The 18,658-nt window shown below is 39.1% G+C and overlaps 1 protein-coding gene across 4 annotated transcripts in view; it reads left to right on the forward strand.

The window, feature by feature from the left end:
- The window catches only part of NEDD4L (NEDD4 like E3 ubiquitin protein ligase), a 328,902-nt gene that overhangs the window by 135,031 nt on the left and 175,213 nt on the right, over window positions 1-18,658 (forward strand). For all 4 annotated transcript variants that reach the window (XM_067545456.1, XM_067545457.1, XM_067545460.1 and 1 more), the window contains 2 exons: window positions 5,254-5,335; window positions 15,479-15,517. In XM_067545456.1, the coding sequence (XP_067401557.1) occupies window positions 5,254-5,335; window positions 15,479-15,517 (121 nt within the window). The remainder of the gene's footprint in view (window positions 1-5,253; window positions 5,336-15,478; window positions 15,518-18,658) is intronic.

Raw genomic sequence — 18,658 nt, forward strand, 5'->3', positions numbered from 1 at the left:
ATTATTATTAAAGAAGGCCAAGGGAGAAAGGACCAGGATGATTCCTTGTCCATTTCATTTAGAAAATATTGTTTTTATTAATATCCTGAACTTCATTCTCATGGGCAGTTCAGGGCTGTGTGTATAACAGGTGAAACACCATGCACAGGAAGTGAGATTGGGCAGTTGGGTGATAGTTGAGAGAGGTGATCAAGGGAGACCAACTGAGGGGAAAGAGGAAGATAAGGAGTACCGTAGTCTGGAAGGTGAAGATGAGGGATGTATGTTGGATAATAATTGGAGGAACAAATGATGAGACTAGAAATTCGAAAGGAAGAATGAGGGAATGAATGTTTGGAGGGAGGTATTTACAGCCTTGTTGGTACTGGTGTGTGTGGGAGGGGATTGGGTGTATGTGGAGGGGAAGGCCCTGAGGGCACCATACAGGTCTGTATCCTGTGTTCCCACCTTTGCTGGTAAAATTACTCCATTGGACTTGTATACTGTCCTCTCCTATCCTTCTGGGAAGACTAGTACCTGTAGCCATTTGATATGAGAAATGGGGGAAGTAGCCTTCCAATGCCATTACAATGGGTTATAATACTTAGAACATTTACTAATAAAATGAAGTGGTTTTTTTCACTTAAAATGAAGGAGATAATTCAGTTATTGAGCACATGGGCTGAGCAAAAGAGAAGAGTGGGTAACATTCCAAAAATGTTTGTACTTTTCTTGTGAGACTGAATTTCGAAACAGCTTAATCAAAGAACAGCCACAAAGAACATGTTTCTTATTGCTCATCAGTCTTACAGTGTGACATAATTTCATGTAATTATTTTCAAATCATTGTGACATAATTCCACACTTTGCTGTACATAGGTGGCCAGTACAATCTTGATATTACTTGAAATTCTAGATTTTGGTTACTGACACAATTTTCCTTAAGTAAATGTATAACCACTCAGTATCTGTGGAGTGTCAGTTTACATTTACCCCCAAGTTGATTGCACTTATAAATGTTATAGAAAAGACAGCTCAGGTGCATAGGTTAGTAGGGAAGCAAGCAACTTGAAGTTACATAAAATCAGAGTTGCAAAATGGATTTAACTTCAAGCAATCCAAGGCAAAAAATAGCTGTTAAATATTTGTAATATCATTTCATTAATCTTTAAAAACAAATGATACAGTGAACAAAGGCTAGAGTCCAAGTCTGCATGATACTAATAAAGCCATTAGAAAGACCAATCTCGCTTCTGTTGCAAGTAGCAAGCAGTTTGTATTCACCTGTTAAGGTTCATGTTTAGAAGTGCAAGCAGACATGGCTTTCTGTTGCTTTTTGCACAGTATGTAAATGTAGATGCCAATTAGGGTATGACCATCCCTGCTGTAGGACCGGTGTTTTCTGTCTCTGTTCTCTTTTGGCTAGAAGCTTTACTGGATGTGTTGCACAGGAAGTCCTGAGCTGCATATTTCTGAAGTGCAGAGTTTTGCTCTGTGTGAAGGGAATCGAAGGTAAAGTGACCGAAAAGAGAAATCTTTGACAAAAGATTACACTTGAAGCTGAAATGCCAAATATGACAAGCTGTGTACCTTAACTTACATGTAGACTCTGAATGCCAGATTGATGAATGAGCGACCCTCTCAAATTGGGGCTGTAGTACTCTTCAAATTATTATTATTATTTTTTGTTGTTGTTACGCAACACAGCTAGAACTGAGAGCCTGATTCTGATCTCTTATACAAGGGTTTATGTTATAAAATTGAATTGATGTACTCCTCCAGATTTACATTGGTGTGAGCAAGATCAGAATCTTTCTTTGACTTTTTAATACCCATGATAACCCATCACTACCAGTCCCTCTCCGTCCCCGCCAGTGGTTGAGCAGAGTGAGCTATAGAAATTCAGCCAGTGGTGGTAGGTCACAGACAATAAAAGCAAGATATTGTGAAGAATATTTTAGACCTTGTGGGAGGCCTGAGGGTAGGAGGTGCATTTGATAATGCTGGACATTCCCCTCCTCCCCACCATACAACATTTTACTAAGTCTAGCAAAATACCTTATTTTCAGTTTAGTGTCTGGTATACTCTGCATTTTTATTAGGTTATTGTGACAGTAAATATTAGACAGTAAATGTTGTGCATTAAACAATCAACAGTTCCACTGAATTAGATACTTTTTTTGTTATCAGTGTGATGCTTTGATCTCATTTAAACCTTGATGATTAGTGCAAATTTAATTGCATTTTAAGCAGTTCAGCCGTTGATATAATAACCAGCACAGTGTGGAGTGTTTGTTTTTTTTCCTTTCTTTTCTTCACCCTACTGTGATATTTCATTTTCAAAAGTAAATTAAATTTCTTGTATGATGTAAATTTACCTCTGCTGCCATGTAACTTGCTGCTCATTCCACGGTGATACTATCAGGTAGTTTAGTTATATAATTGGATTTTAGTTAGTGAAAAGTAGTGGGGATGAAAACATGAAAGATTAAAAAATTATTTTCAAATAATGTAGATGATTATCTGAATCTTTCTTGTGCATCCTCCATTCAGGCCCAGATTCCATCCCATTGGCTGTGTTGCATGCTTGGAAAGATGACATGGAAGGAGTTCAGCAGTCTAGTTACTCTCTTATGTGGTTTCTTCCTCCTCAGGTGGAGTGAAGGACCCAGTCCCACATTCTGGTGTTGAGTCTGTATGAAGTTATTTTATTTCCCTGCTGTGTAGCAGCAAGACACATTACTCCCTTTGCTGGGTCCTAGCAATTTGCTGCCACTGAAACTTAAAGGGCAGGCTGCAGTTGATACCACAGAGTGAATGGTGGTATTGGGTCTGCAGTGGGAGTTGCACAAGTTTGGTATGCAGCAGTTAAGGTTTCTGGAGTACACTGGGTCGTCTTCTCCTTCAGTTCCTGTGAGACTTTTTTCATATACTTTGAGACTGACTCTCAATACTGCTGTGCACTTTCACATGTAAACTACAAAGTGTGTACTACGTTTTGAAGTGGCAGACTATTGCGATCCAGTGGATGGATTAGTGAGGCTGCGCAGTGGGCCTCCCGGTCTCATTCTTAGGAAGATCCCCAGTGTTGGAGGGAAAAGTGGCCCTAGAAGTTATCCTCATATTTCACCGCCTTTTTTAAGAAGGCTTTTCCCTGTAGGTGAGGCAGAGAAGGATGAAGAGAGCATAATGTATGGGATTCTAGGAGCCATATTGGGAATGGATCTGCTCTTCTCCTTCCCAGGAGAAGAAAACGGGTAAACAGTTTGGAGGTTAGCGGATCTTTGGTAACTGGTCCTGGCTGCATGGGTGAGATTTCCCTCAGTGGAGATAAAATTAATATGGGAGTGGGATGGCAGCTGCTTATGACCTTTTGTGGGGTTGGGAGTAATACCGCCTTCCTACAAATTTGGTTTTAGCCCAGCTTCACCAGAGAAGGGAATTAGATTTGCATAGTGACCAAGGCACTAATACAGGATTTGGTGATTGCCTCACACAGTGGAGCTGTAGCCTTGGTCAAGCCTGAAAGTAAGATGGACCGGAAAGGACCAGGAAATGCTTCAATCCATAGCATTCTCGCATCTAAAAGAGGGATCATGCTGATGGACTGAAGAGGCTGTTGTCTAAACTCCACCATAAACCCCTCTTGGCTGGTGCCAGTACATGTGTTGTAGGAGATATCTTATGGTTCAATAAAATTGTAACCACTTGGTCTGTAAAGATAATTCCTGTCTCCATCCTCATTGGCACCTTGCCATTTGCAATCAACCTTTTCCAAAACTCAAAGGTTAGGATTTGATCAATTTTGGTTTTCATTGGGCCAACGTTTATTTTTATTAAACGGGTATGGTGGACCAATGGGAAATTGGATGATGATCTGCAGAACATAAGTAATTAAGAACGACTGAGGCAAGTTAGATGTCTTCAAGTTGGTGGGACCTGATGATATACATCCTAGAATAAGGGGTTCTCAACCTTTTTCTTTCTGAGGCTCCCCCAGCATGCTATAAAATCTCCATGGTCCATGTGGCTGTGTCACAACTGTTTTTCAGCCCTGCTGCAACGGGGCTTGGGCTTCAGCCCCACAGCAATGGTGTTTGGGCTTCAGTTGTAAGGAAGACACGAGAAGTAATTCTTCCACTCTACTCAGCACTGATAAGGCCTCAGCTGGAGTACTGTGTCCAGTTCTGGGAATCACACTTTGGGAAGGATGTGGAGAAATGGGAGAGTCCAGAGGAGAGCAACAAAAATGATTAAAGGTCTAGAAAACATGACCTACAAAGAAAGACTGAAAAAAATTGGGTTTGTTGTTAGTCTGGAGAAGAACAAATTGAGGGGAGATGTAAATCTTCAAGTACGTAAAAGGTTGTTGTGAAAAAGACAGTGATATTTTCTTCTTCTTATCCAGCAAGGAAGATACAGGCTAGACATTTGGAAAAACTTCCTAACTATAGGGATAGTAACAAATTATCTAGGGAGGTTGTGGAATCTCTGTCATGGTGGTTTTTAAGAACAGGATAGACAGACACTTGTAAGGGATGGTCTGGATCAGGGTTCTCAACCATTTTCTTTGAGGCCCCCAACATGCCATAAAAACTCCCCAGCCCACCTATGCCACAAACTCTTTTTCATCCCTGCTCCGACTTCAGTCCCAACGTGGCAGGGGTTTGGCTTTCTGCCCTGGGTCCCAGCCGGTCTAATGCCGGCCCTGCTTCACGGACCCTCTGAACCCTGCTCACAGTCCCCTAGGGGCCGCAGATCCCCAGTTGAGAACTGCTGGCATGTAATACTTAGTCCTGCCTCAGTACAGGAGATTGGATAGATCACCTATCAAGGTCCTTTCCAGTCCTACATTTCTGTGATTATATACATCAGAAACTTGTCTTCCCTTCTATACTCTTTTTGTCATTTAAGTTCAACAGCTAGAAGGTAACGGATCATCTCAGTTGCAAAAATCACCATTAAAATAACACTATTTTACATTCAGGCAAGATGTGCTCTTTTCTTGTTACGTAGAAAAAAATATGTTCAGCTCATTTTCTGATACTATGATCAGTCTTTAAAATGTTTCTGTTTGCACATGCTTGATAAACTTATTTTAACATTATTTAAATCTAGATACTTTTGCCACAGTAAACAAGTTTTTACTAGGTGTATTTAAGGCTGTTAACTATTTGTGTAATGAGACTAAATGAGCAATTCACATAGAATTTGCATCTATTATAGTTGTCAGTAAAATTGTTATCCTATTAAATATGACACCTTCTCTTGCAGTGACCCCTATGTGAAACTTTCCCTGTATGTAGCAGATGAGAACAGAGAACTTGCTCTGGTGCAGACAAAAACTATAAAAAAAGTAAGTGGTTGTTCTTATTTCAATTTGTTCTGGAAGTATTGAGAAAGCTGGATCAGCTTCCATGATATTATAGCATTGATTAAAGATACTGTCTATGAATGTTTGTGTGCATCCTGGATAACATTTTTTTTTTTTTTTAAAACTCAAACTCTACTAAACCAGTGCATGCACTTGACTGTAGCCAAATGCAGACACTGAACCATAACTGAACCATAAAATAACTATCAAAAATAACTACTTTATATCAACTTGAGGTTTGAGGTGTTGAATTGCAAGGTATCTTGCTTTTATAGGATTTATTTAAAAAAATATTAAGCTATTATAAAATATTCATATTGGCATATGGACAATTAATTGAGTGTTAACAGAAGGGTCTTTCTGAGCGTCTTCTTTCCCAAGGCGTCTTACATCCATTTGAAAATGTTAGATGTGGGCATCAAAATATGGGATAGAATTGTGAACTGCTGAAATTCATTTTGAGTGATCTCTGAAGGTGTTCTAAAAAATCATTTCCAATTGGAACCAAACCTAAATGAATTTTTTTCTTAGTTTGTTTTTAATTTCTAACTTAAATGTAAAGGGACACTATTAGGCCAAAATTTTAGAGGTTGCCTACATCTTTATAATTAAAGTCGACTGGATGTTATGGCGAAAAGGAGGAAAAGCCATAATTTTAATAAAGATTAAAAGAAAAGTCATGACCTAATACTCTATCATATTTTATAATAATAATTAAAAATGTTTTGGCCTATTGTCTCCTTTGGTATCATAATTTCACTGATTTTTTTTTCACCCAGTAACTTTACAGTTTTAGCTTGATAAGACCTCCATTTGTAAAGTAAAAAAGGATGCAGGAAAAGAAACTTTAAAACAAACAAAATACTCCCCTCTCAGTTTCATTTTATTTATTACAAATAAAGTAAAATATAAAAATTGCAAGCACCATGTCAGTACATGAGAAAGATACAGTGAAACAAAGTACTCTTTGTGCCATTGTCCAAGCTGTCTAAAAAGCAACAGAGGCCGTGATATTACAGTTTGTTCCCTGTGGATATGTCTCTGTGGCAATGAAAGTCTGGAGTTAGTAGAACTCAAGTTAGCAAACCCAGGGGACAAAAAAAGTTGGCCAGTGGGATTGTGGGACATTTAGTAGATTGCCAGAACACGAGTCCAGTAGGGCTGCATCTACACTGCAAAGCAATAGGGCTTGTACCCTGAGTCCCAGGTTAACTGAAACTCGGACCCTCCACCGCCATAGTGTTCTGGGATCCTGGGTCCAAGCCCTGGGATAGCACAATTTAGGGTTCAGTTTGAGCCTGAGATCAAATGCTGGCCCTACATTACAGTGTAGACATACCTTTTGGATACTGGGATCTGCCTGCTTGGAGCTCTTTGCAGGACCAGGGCCTAAGCGTATAAACAGTGAAAAGTAAAAGCAGTTAAACTGGAAGGAGTTTTTTAAAAAACCCAAAAAATAAGACTCTCAGGTGTTTGCTAATTACACTGATGTGGAAACTCTTTTTTCATAAGTGTTTTTGACCTTTCATTCTCCCCTTTAAAATGTATATTTTAGCTCTGCTAACTTAGTTTCAGAGCTTATCGGAATCTGTCTTTAGCTTTGGTGAAATTTGTTAGTGAAAAAATCAGCTCTGCTTAGTTGCTACAATAACAGCACAGAACTTAGTATTTTGGGGGTTGTTTTTAATTACCTTTGACATTTATAAGTAAATAATATAGCTTGTGGGAAGCTTTCTTTTTGATAATGGAAATCTTTTTTCATAAGTAGGATTCATGTGTCATCCTGCTATCATGGAATTTTTATTTGTACAGTATGCTGTCTTATTCTCCTTGTTGTATCAATGGAAAATGTTTAGTCTGTGTAGGAAAATCTTTCTGAGAGAACCTAAGGTTTGAAATTAAACAGATAGAGAATATGTTCTTACCCTCATTTATACATTGCTACTCCAGTTGAAGAGTTCCTTTTTACAGATTAGCTTATGTTGCTTTGGAAGGGATTTAAACTATACCAAGAAAAAAAAAAGTCCACTCTATTATACAGGAATAGGAGTGCTCACATCAGAATGGATTTTATTTTTTAAATAAAAAGTCATTTTTTATTTAAATTAAATAACTTTTTTTTTACAAATATGTCTATTTAAAATTAAATTTGAAATTGATAACCATCATCCATTGAAATCATTTAAATTAAAATAAGCAGTAGTAAATATTTGCTGCTAAATTTTAAAGAAAATCAAACCACTGAACTCGCAGTAGTCACTGGCTAAGCACATGGAACCATGTTTTACTGAAGTGCAAAACCAGCTTTTGATAAGTTTCCTTTTCTGTAGGTGCAGAGAGAATATTTTCTTTATTTCAACTTGTTCAGTTCAGTGACTCGTTCATTCAAAGATAAAAAACTAATTGGGAGTTGAAAAAGCAAGGAAGTTTGTTTTCCTCTTTCGATTTATGAATAAAAACTAGGATAAGAGGATGACATCTACTAGCATTAAAATCTTGAAGGACATGGTGACCAGAAACAATCAATTCACTAACTACAGATAATAATTATTAATATCGTGTATTATCACAGGTCGGGGAGTATTCATGGCCAGAATATATTTCCTTTTCATAATAATCAGTTTTAAATGTATCCAGCACATTTTAAGGTAGTTCTATTTAACTAATTAAAAAAATAATTTTTTGTGCATTTTAATTGATTTCCAATATCCATCCAAACAGAGCTTAATATAAATCATGAGTAAAATAATTAATCGTCTAGTAAACAGAAAACGGTGAATGATGAATATCTTAACATAATAAAAATTTAAAAATAAGAATTTGAATAAATATATTTTAAGCTATGTAATTACTTAAATAAGCATCTAGATATAAGTGTGTCCTCCTGGTTAGCAAAAAAAGTACCAAATTTAATGTAAAGGAGGCTATGTTTAGTTGAAAATCACTAAGTTTAATGGTTACCAATCAATGAAAATCAACCTTTCTTTAGGAAAATAACTAAAAAGATTATAAATGCAAAATAAAACTAAAGTTAGTAATTTAAATCAAGGTTTCCTGTTTGCTGATATAAATCATGATTAAAATAATTGATTTAAATTGCTTTGATTTAAATCAACCTACCCTGGTTCATATAGGAGTTTACACCTGTAACTGGTAAAACACTCCTGTATAGGCAAGTGCCTGAGGTGGCAGACACTTTGGAGTTGAACTGGAATTGTTACAAATGTGATGTTTTTGATTATATGGAAGACAGAAAACAATGGCCTTCCACCACCTTCCAGCCTCTGCCAGCTAATTTGCACTCAGAATACCAGTGTGTGATGTTTCTGAGAAAAAGATGGAAAACCTGGTTTTGCTTGTATTTTTTTTTAATTTTGTCATTACTACTGTTCTGTCTAGTATATTGGCTTTTTTGGTGCTAATGTATTTTTCTCCTGAAGGTCTTTTACCTTCTATATTGTTTGTATGACTGCTGTTGTTTTGTTGTCTCCTCTGTAGTGACTGCCAGGATCTTGTGTAGTATTTCTGTGCTGTACTTTTGATAATTTGTTCTCTTGTCTCGTGTGTGTGTGTGTGTGTGTGTGTGTGTGTGTGTGTGTGTGTGTGTGTTTTTAAAAAGTGTCTCCCAATTAAGCAAAGCATTTAAGTACATACTTAAATTTGGGCCCATGAATAGTCATTGAAGCCCCTGGGGAATAAATCAAGGGTTTAAAGTAAAAACTTGCTTAAGTGCTTTTTCTGGGTCAGGACCTAAATGTTCTCCCAAAATGTCCATGTTCCATTGTTCCCAATAGGTATAAAGGTTGTTATGGGAACTACATTCTAGCTTTTGGCATCAATGAAGGAGACCCAGATAGAGGATTTGACTCTGAAAAGAAAACTACAATGTAATATAGAGCAGTGTCTGAGCGCCGATTCCTGAGATCTCCCTTTCACAGCTTAGGAAGGCAGCAAGCCAGTCCCTGGTATCAAAAAGGTTGGGATACACTGATATATCGTTTGATGCTCTAATACAGGGGTGGGGAACCTTTTTTCTGCCAAGGGCCATTTGGATATTTATAACATCATTCGCGGGCCATACAAAATTATCAACTTAAAAATTAGCCTGATGGTGGTACGCGGAAGACGGCTGAGTGTCCGCCGCCGAATTCCGCACCGCTGCCGAATTCCCCCCCGCCGCCGAAAAGGGGCAAACGGCGGCAGGGTTTCGGCGGCAGGCACTGCCCCCCCCACGGAACCCTGCCGCCGCCGTGAAACTGCGCCGCCGCCGAATTCCGCCCTGCGGTTGCCTTGCCAGGGCCAGACCAAATGATTTTGCGGGCCTTATACGGCCCACAGGCCGGACGTTCCCCACCCCTGCTCTAATAGGATCTTCAGATGTATAGCAAATGGGAAGTGATGCTAATAGGCAATATCATGGCTATTCTTACGGTAATCAAACTCTTTCCCCCAGTTACTCTTGTAGCCAGAAAATTTCTTGTGTTTTAATTTTATTTTCAGAGTTCATGAAGCTAACATGGATTCTTGGATACTTGAGTATAAATAGGTAAACCAGTAGGCCTGTTCGTTTTGATAGATGGCATTTTTTTTTCATCTGAATACCCTTAGTGTGGAGATATTCTTGATTGAGTTTAGCCAACAGCTCTACAGAAAGATAGAAGAGAGGTAAGACGGAGCAACCTTTTGTAGTTCCTCTTTAGGTCTGAGATGCAGCAAAGGTAATGGAACAGATCCTCAGCTGTTGTAAATTGTCATAGCTCCATTGACTTCAATGGAAGTATGACAATTTACACCAGTTGAGAGTATTCTCCAGTGCATAGTTTCTCAACACAGGTAGGGGGTACGTTGCGAAAAACCCAGTGAAGGGAGGCAAGCGGCAGCCACCAACTTCTGAGGAAACCAGGTGGCAGCTGCCCCGTCTCAACTCCCAGCTGGGAGGCAGGCGGCAGCTGCTGGCTTCTGGGGGAGGCTGGCGACGGCAGCCACTGGCTTCCTGCCCAGTCCCACCTCCTATCTGGGAGGTAAATAGCAGCTGCCCCAGTCCTGGGAAGTTGGGCAGCAGCCGCTGGCTTTTTGGGAAGCCGGGTGGCAGCTGCCCACACCCCGCCCGGTCCCAGCTCCCAGGTGGGAGGCCGGCAGCAGCCTCCTGCGCCCTGCGAGCTGGGTTTGCAACTGGGTGGCTGCCACCCGCGCCCTGGCTCTGAGCTGAGACAGCCTCCCGTGCCTGGCTTGAAGACGGGCAGCTGCCGCCTGCCCACATCCCTGGGTCCCAGCCTGCGCGGAAGCCTCCTCTGCCCCAGCTCGGAGCAGGTGGCAGTCACTCACCTTCTGGGCTGGCAGCCAGGTGGCAGCCGCATGCAACCTGCCCAGGTGGCAGCCCTCCTCCCCAGTTCAAAGCCAGGTGCCCAGAAAGGCAGGCGGAGAATCCAGCGGCTTGCCCAGTCTTGGAGCTGGGCTCTACCCGCAGGCTTACTTGTCAATTTCACTGCTCTAGTTGAATCAAGCTTTTACCCCACACATTTAAGATATGGGAGAGAGTGATAGACAAAAGGTTACAAAATGAAGTGGAAATTGATCAGTGTCAGTTTGGATTTATGCGAGGCCGAAGCACAACGGATGCTATCTTTGCACTGAGAATGATAATGGAGAAGGACAAAGGGATTTGAGAATTATGTTTATAGATATCAAAAAGGCCTATGACCAGGTGCCAAGAGAGGAAGTGTGGAGATGTGCAAGAAAGCGAGGGGTTCCTGAGAAGTACATCAGATTGATCCAAGATATGTACTCTGAAACCAAGACTTCGGTAAGATGCTCAGCAGGAAGAGGGAAGAACTTTGAGGTAAAAGTGGGACTGCACCAAGGATCTGCCTTGAGTCCATTCCTATTTTTGATAGTAACGGATGTGGTTACTGAGGGTGTGAGAAAGGATCCCCCGGGGACTATACTTTTTACTGATGACATTGTGCTGTGTGGAGGTTCAGAAGAAAACATGGAGGAAAACCTAGAACATTGGAGAAAAGTACTAGAGGACAGAGGAATGAGGATCAGCAGAACAAAGACCCAATTGCTGAACTGTAAATTTAGTGGAACTCATAGGGAATGGGAGGCACCGGTGAAAATTGAAGGAGGAGAAATCAAACAAATAGAAAGCTTCAAGTACCTTGGATCTGTGGTACGAGAGGATGGTGGTACGGGTGCAGAAATAAAGCAGAGTACAATCAGCATGGAACAACTGGAAAAATTTAGAGGTGTGCTTTGCGATAGGAAAATACCAGTTAAACTGAAAGGGAAGATATACAAAACTGTTGTGCGACCAGCACTAACATATGGTGCAGAAACATGGGTGACACCGTTAAAAGAGGAGACTAGGCTGAATGTGAATGAAATGAGGATGCTGCAATGGATTTGTGGTGTAACAAAGAAGTTTAAGATAAGGAACGAGTAAATTCAAGGGACTCTGAAAGTGATAGAGGTAGCAACAAAGTTGAAGAGATTGAGATGGTATGGACATGTAATGTGAAGAGGTGAGGACCATGTGACGAGAGGAGTGTTGGTAATGGAGCCCCCTGGACCACGGAAGAGAGGGAGGCCAAAGACCCGTTGGAAGGATGTGCTGAAGAGAGACATGGAAAGTGTTGGACTTAAGATAGAAGATACACAAGATCATATCAGATGGAGAAGGACCATAATGAACCTTTTTGGCGACCCCGCTTATTGCGGGAAAAGATGTAAGAAGAAGAAGACAGCCCCAGATTTTACCAGTATAAAAATGTTGAGGGACCACACAGTGTGATTTGCCCCAGAACCACACCCCCTGGGGACGGCCATGGGGAGCGCTGCTATACACTCTGGACCGCTACTGCCTGCTCAGACCTCACAAGTTCTCGCCTGTGATAGTGATTGGCTGGCATTGACCTTTGTTCCTATATGGAGGAAGGGAAGGAGGGGAGAAACAACAGGGGCTTTTGTCATCTGCCATAGCTATACGGCATTGCAGAACTCAGAATTCTCGTGCTTTGTGAGAAATACAGTCGTCCAGCGGTAAAGGGGGAAAAGATTGTAGTTCTCAGAGTGGAAAATTGAGTGTTGGGGTACTTATTAAAATTTTCAGAAATTAGGGGGTACTTGCAACTTACCAGGTTGAGAAACACTGCTCCAATGTATGTTGCTACCTGGGTTGGGATGAGTTTTAGGAAAGCTTGATAATTGATAAAACATCATCCAAATCCAGAACTTTTAAGAACACTAAAATATTGTTACGGAACACTATCAGTCACCTATTCAGCGACCTAGGAACGTAGCATTCTCATCGTGTTTACTGTGTGATATACTTCAGGTGTTTGGCAGCTCAAAGTCTGCCTTTTATAAAAACTCACGTAGACTTTGGGTATTACTGAGGTTTTATTTTTGGTTGACCCTAGTTGTAAGGACTTCAGCCAGATTCTTCAGTGCGGTCTCCTAAATGTAAGCATCTAGATTTTTTTTTGGAGTTAGAGTTCAAATCCTCAGAATAAAATAAGTTATTATGTATAATAATTTGGGGTGAAAGAGCCTGAACTGCTGAATAATGTGAACTAGATCTCTGATAATTAGTCTTTTTTAATTTGGCGGAAATGTCATATTTTACTCTTCCTTTTTCTGGATTCTGTTTATCAGAAGTCTTATTGCCTTGGCGACACACTGACAGCCAGGGTGTTTTTACAAGCATGTTTTCAATTTGGGACATTCTATAACTCTTTATCCTAATGAAAAATACATGCACTGAGCTTAACCCACCAAAGTTTAATGTGATGATGAATCTTTTCTGGCATAAATGGTATCACTCTTTTAGCAGCAAAATAATAATAATATAGAGAGACAGAGATCAAGAGTTCACTACTTCTTAGTATTCGCTTCCTGAGAGGAAGAAGCTGCTGAATACTCCCCCTTTGTGAATACAATGATTATTCTGGAATTTTATTTTATTCCAGAATAGTGTGTCCACACATGGAACTGTTCTAGAATAGTTATTGGAAAATAACATTTGCCAGTCAATTTCCCCATGTAGCCAAGACCTTGCGGATGAGTGGAGTGCATTACCAATAGCATAGTGGTTAATGTGAAGGTAGAAAGGAATTTCACAAGTTTTTCTCCTGAGCTTCTTATTTCCATTCGTTACACTCTAGGGTGGCTGCAACTTTAAATGCCACTAAATGTAGGTTTTGTTGCTAATTAACATTTACCTTTCTCCTTAATTCATTTTAAATCCTCTGTGCTAAGTCTAACCTTGTGATGGCTTTTACTATAGAATTTAATTTAAAACTACTTTACAACTATTTGGCATTCAATGAGGCCCAAAATTTCTCTGGCATTACTAGAGTCTTGGTTGACTATTGGGGAATAAGGAGGGTTACCCATTGTTGCTTCTGGAGGCTGAGCACATTGCGCACACACTAGGGGCTCTTCACATCTTTCCATTCGTCCTCCCCTCAATTTCTCCTGTGGTCACCCCTCCATTCTCTATTTCAGGGACTCCTGTAATTCTCTATCCCATTAAACCAGGAGTTCTGTGTTCATATCATTCCCACATCATGTCAGGGGTTCGTTTCTCCCATTCTCCCTCACCCCACAATTCGTTTTTCTTTTTTCTATCTGGGAGATAGGCCATTCAGGATATGAAGATTTTAAAACTATGGGGAGGATAGGCAGAGCTGAGATGGAAGCATTGCTATGCTGGAAGGTGGTAATAGCTGCTATACTCTGGTTCTTTGATTTTATAGAGAATTACAGAGGGGGTTGAAGCTGCTGGCTCTGCTGATCAGATGCCAAGGGCAGCATGTGTTTCCTCCTTTTCCTGGTTTTCCAGGTTTTACCAAAACCATTAGTGATGCCTAGAACATTTCCTGAAATTTTGGAATTGAGTGGATAAAGCATTCAAAAGTTATTGCATTACATTACATACAGACAGAGAAATACCATTGAGTTGAGTGCAGGATCTCATTTCCATTGGCCAATTAGAACAAAAGGCCTCATTTGTAAGGGACAATAGTCCCATTCAGACAATGGAAATAGTGAAACAGTGATAGGTATTTCTTTAACTTGTTTTTTAAAACTGCATGAAAGACTTAGGAAGCTTAAAAAAAAACCGCACACACAACAGAAACCCAAGTATTTCTCATGGCAATAAAACAAACCACTGCAGTTTTTCTTCAAATATTTTTGCACTCTGAGACATAGGATTGTTTAATATGGTTTGATACTGGGTGTTGAGCCTGTGATTAAGGACAACTTGTGGTCTCGTAGCACAATTTATATAGCTCCATGTCTATGTTTGGCTTTTTGGGAGAATTAATTTTCTGTCCCCTATTCTGAGCTATATGGAGCAGGGATGATCAATAATAAGGATGGGGAGATACGGGGCCGGGAGACTAAAGGGTGTGCTCATGTGTGTGAGAGAAAATCATTTGTCATTAAAATGAGCTGAACCGGCGCTTCAGATTATTCTTTTTCATAAATTGAATTACACGTTGCTAATATTCTTATTACTAATCTGTTCATTTTTATAATCTTATATTTGGTCTCGTTTGAGGTTGTAGGCTAAGTGCATATTCTATTCAAATCATTAATACGAAATTGCCATAGCCTTTATTTGGGAAACTGGGGAAAAAAGAGCCCTAAGCAAATTCAAAGAAAACAAACTTTGCCTTTTCTGCAGTCTAGAACCATAACCTTCTTGCATTAAACTCATCCTTGTATTTAAAAACTGGTCATTTTTGCTTACTTTGGTTTAAATTATAAAACTTTTCATTGTTAAGATTAGTCGTCATTATCATCTCTCTGCATAGGTCCTCAATCATTTCCCTTCTGCTGATAGATTCCTATTTATAGTTAACATCTATTTCTCGATCATCCGGCTGAAATACCCTCCCACACTCAGTTTGCTTGGTAGATGAGTTTTTAATCATTTGACGGCAGTGTTTTTATTCTTGGTGGTTGTTGCTATGAAATATTAGGGTTGTTTTTTCTTGACTTTTAGCAGATGGTCACATACATGCTCATTTAAGTGACTACAAATATACTTGCAGCCTGAAAAAAGTTTGATTTTTAATAATATTGTTTGCATAAAATTTTGTATTTCTTTTACAGACACTGAATCCAAAATGGAATGAAGAATTTTATTTTAGAGTAAGTTTTCCTTTACTTGTAATAAACTGTTTAAGAACATATAGATTAGTAAAAATTAAATATATCACATTGTATTGGGGTGGGAAGAGGTTTATTCTCTCTAGTATTTTACCCTTTAATTATTTCTTGTGTATTCAAAAGAAAAATCACTTGAACTGACGTAGTGACTGCCTAATTTCTGTTCTAAAGGATGGAATAAAAGATAAGATTTGCCATATGGTTTAGTGTATGAAAGGGTGGTTGCAGAATTTGATAATGGTTCTCTTTATACATTTTTTGAGTTGGTGTATATTGAAAATGTAAAATGCTTCAGCGAAACATGCATTTTTAGCATATCATGTTTGCTGTGGTATTAAACTAGTAACGTAGTGGCAAATAACCAGAAATTCTTCCTAATGCTATATGATAGCACAGCATAACTAGATGAAAGAGACTATATAAGTGGGTAAGGGTTAAAGATCTTGAAAGTTGAGCTAGCATGACAAAAAACAAAATAGTGAATTACAAACCTAGAGAAGGAGGATTGAAAGACTAATTTCTGGCAAGTAGCATAAAGGCAAAGAAAATATAAAATTTATTTTTCTCTTGTAACTTTTTTAACTTGTGTCCAAAAATGTTAGTAGAGTGCACTTAAAATCTAGTGCTGTTAAATATTTGCAAAGTGTGAAACAATAGACTTAAAATAACAAATATAATAACCCCAAATTAAATTTAACGTATTTATGGAATATAAATTCCTGGGTGAAAAACACTGCTGATCTTTCAAGGAGGAATTACTTAGCTCCTGTCCAGTTGTAGGGTAGATTAGGTAAAATTTCAACAGTTTAAATTTAATCTTCAGAACAGCTGTTTGCAAACAGGTCTGGGCATTGTGGATTATTACAAAGGTAATATCCTATCAAAATGCATTTTAGCTATTGACCATTATGCAAATTTGGTAATTTACAACAGTTACAACAGAATATTTGTCAATATATAATTTGGAGAGATTATAAATGCTTTAAAATGGCAATTCCATTAAAATAACTTTTTACACGGTGTAATTTAATAGATTTTTATCTCTAAAATAATCTTTCCAGAATTAGCTATTTTGATTCCTGTAATCTACTACACAAGGCACTTAAATCTGTTTCTTTGAGTAATGCAGAATCTCTAGGAATTGTCTTGGCATTAATACTCAGTATGATTAGCCTCATCTTTTTCCATTTCAGTCACAAGAAGATTTGATGTATGCAAGCTTCTCATTGGTAGAACGTTCATCTGGTCATGTTACACTTTCGCATATTAAGTTTGACATTTCTTGTTGCATTTAATGGAGAATCCCACAAACTACTAACATCTAAACCAGAACACTGTCATTTTTTAAAAACACTTAGGAACAAGCAGCAAATCAAAATGTTTATCCATTGTCAGAACTAGGCGTTACCAATTGCATCATTAGTACTTATTTCCAGCTAACATACTTTGCTAAACATAATTTTGAGTACACATCAGTAACTTACCAAATGGTTCCAGTTACCAAAAAAACCCCCAAAGCATTAAAAGCCCAGGAAATGCAGTGTTAAGAATAAACTTAAAAATAATCCAAAATCTTATACTATGGAAATGCACCAAGGCACCTAAACAACTTTAACTTTGTCCCTGTAGTGATGTGCTGGAGGGGAAGAAGCAATCTTTGGCTCTATCTTCACTGACAATAAAGGTAGTTTGTACCACAAGGTAAACTAGGTAAGGTCAACACCATTTCTCCCCTTCAGAGCGCTGTGACCGACCTCATCTAGTTTACCTTGTGGTGTCTTGTCTCCACTGTGTATTTACTGCAGTCCCTTGGAACACAGCATTGTTGTTTTCAACACAAGGGAAACTAGGCGAGGCCAATTACAGGGTGTTGAGGAGGAGGATAGTGTTGACCTCGCCTAATTTGCCTCATTGTAAACACTATAAGTGCCTTTTCTACACTTCGGGTTTTACAGTGAGATAACTATCGTGTGTTAGTTAACTCGCTGCCAATAAAACAACAGAAATCAAAAACACCACAACAACTTTGTGTCAGCAAAGACAAAGCCTTAGATAACCTTCATTCAGCTATAGCAGTTCCATCTCATTGATGTTCGTAAACACCTAGCATGCTTTATTCTTAATCATGCAATGGCTGTGTATAAATTTCAGCCTTTCTGTAGCACACATTATCCTCAGAAAACATGTTGTGAAGGCCAAGATTATAACAGGGTTCAAAAATGATCTAGGTAAGTTCATGGAGGACAGGTCTATCAATGGCTTTTAGCCAAAATAGATTGTTGTTTGCCAAAGGCTGGGAATGGCCAATGGGATGGATCACTTGATGATTACTTGTTCTAGTTATTCTCTCTGAAGCACCTAGCATTGGCTTCTGTCGGAAGACAGGATAGATGGACCATTGGTCTGACCCAATATGGTTGTTCTTAAGTTCTTATGAAAAAGATGTTCTCTGGGCTCTAAGCTCTTTCAGACATTATTCAGCACTAACTCAAATTTGATTCCACACTGGGCAGGGAAAGCAGTCCATTTTTATACATATTGTCCTTTTACACGGTGCTGAGTGGCAGAGCAACTTGGAAGGCACAGAATTCATGCAATCGAGTGCTTCTCCTCTGGTGGGAAGATTGGTTTTCAGCAAATCCAGAATGCACAAATATAATACTATGTATATTTGTATTGATGTTTTTACTAATGTTTCTCATGGTCACTTTATACTTCCTCCTGGAAAATGAAAATACAATCAAACCACCAGAACACTTGCTACTTAAGGCATGTAAATGGATCCTTGCGACACTATGAAAACTCATGAAAATCCTACACAGAAAATACACATACTAGTACTTTTGCACTCCCCTATTTGATGGATCACAACTCCGTGCACTTGTTCAATTTAGGATTTCCCCGGTCTACAAACCCACAAGTGTCTACCTATTATGGAATAGCTTCTGTATGTTGTCTCAAATAGAGGACTGGGCTTAGCCACCTCTTCTACAAACACTTTCCTGAAAAGTGCACTAACCTGGATTAACTACCGTAGAAACTTGTCCTTATTCATCAGTGGCCTCGTTGTCACCCGTAACATTCGTCGTTTTGGGGGCGGATCTATGTAGTTCAACCTCTGTC

Source organism: Emydura macquarii, unplaced genomic scaffold (assembly GCF_026122565.2).
Source record: "Emydura macquarii macquarii isolate MOO-44397 ecotype Brisbane River unplaced genomic scaffold, CSIRO-AGI_Emac_v2 contig_1045, whole genome shotgun sequence".
NCBI classification, from domain to species: Eukaryota; Metazoa; Chordata; order Testudines; family Chelidae; genus Emydura; species Emydura macquarii.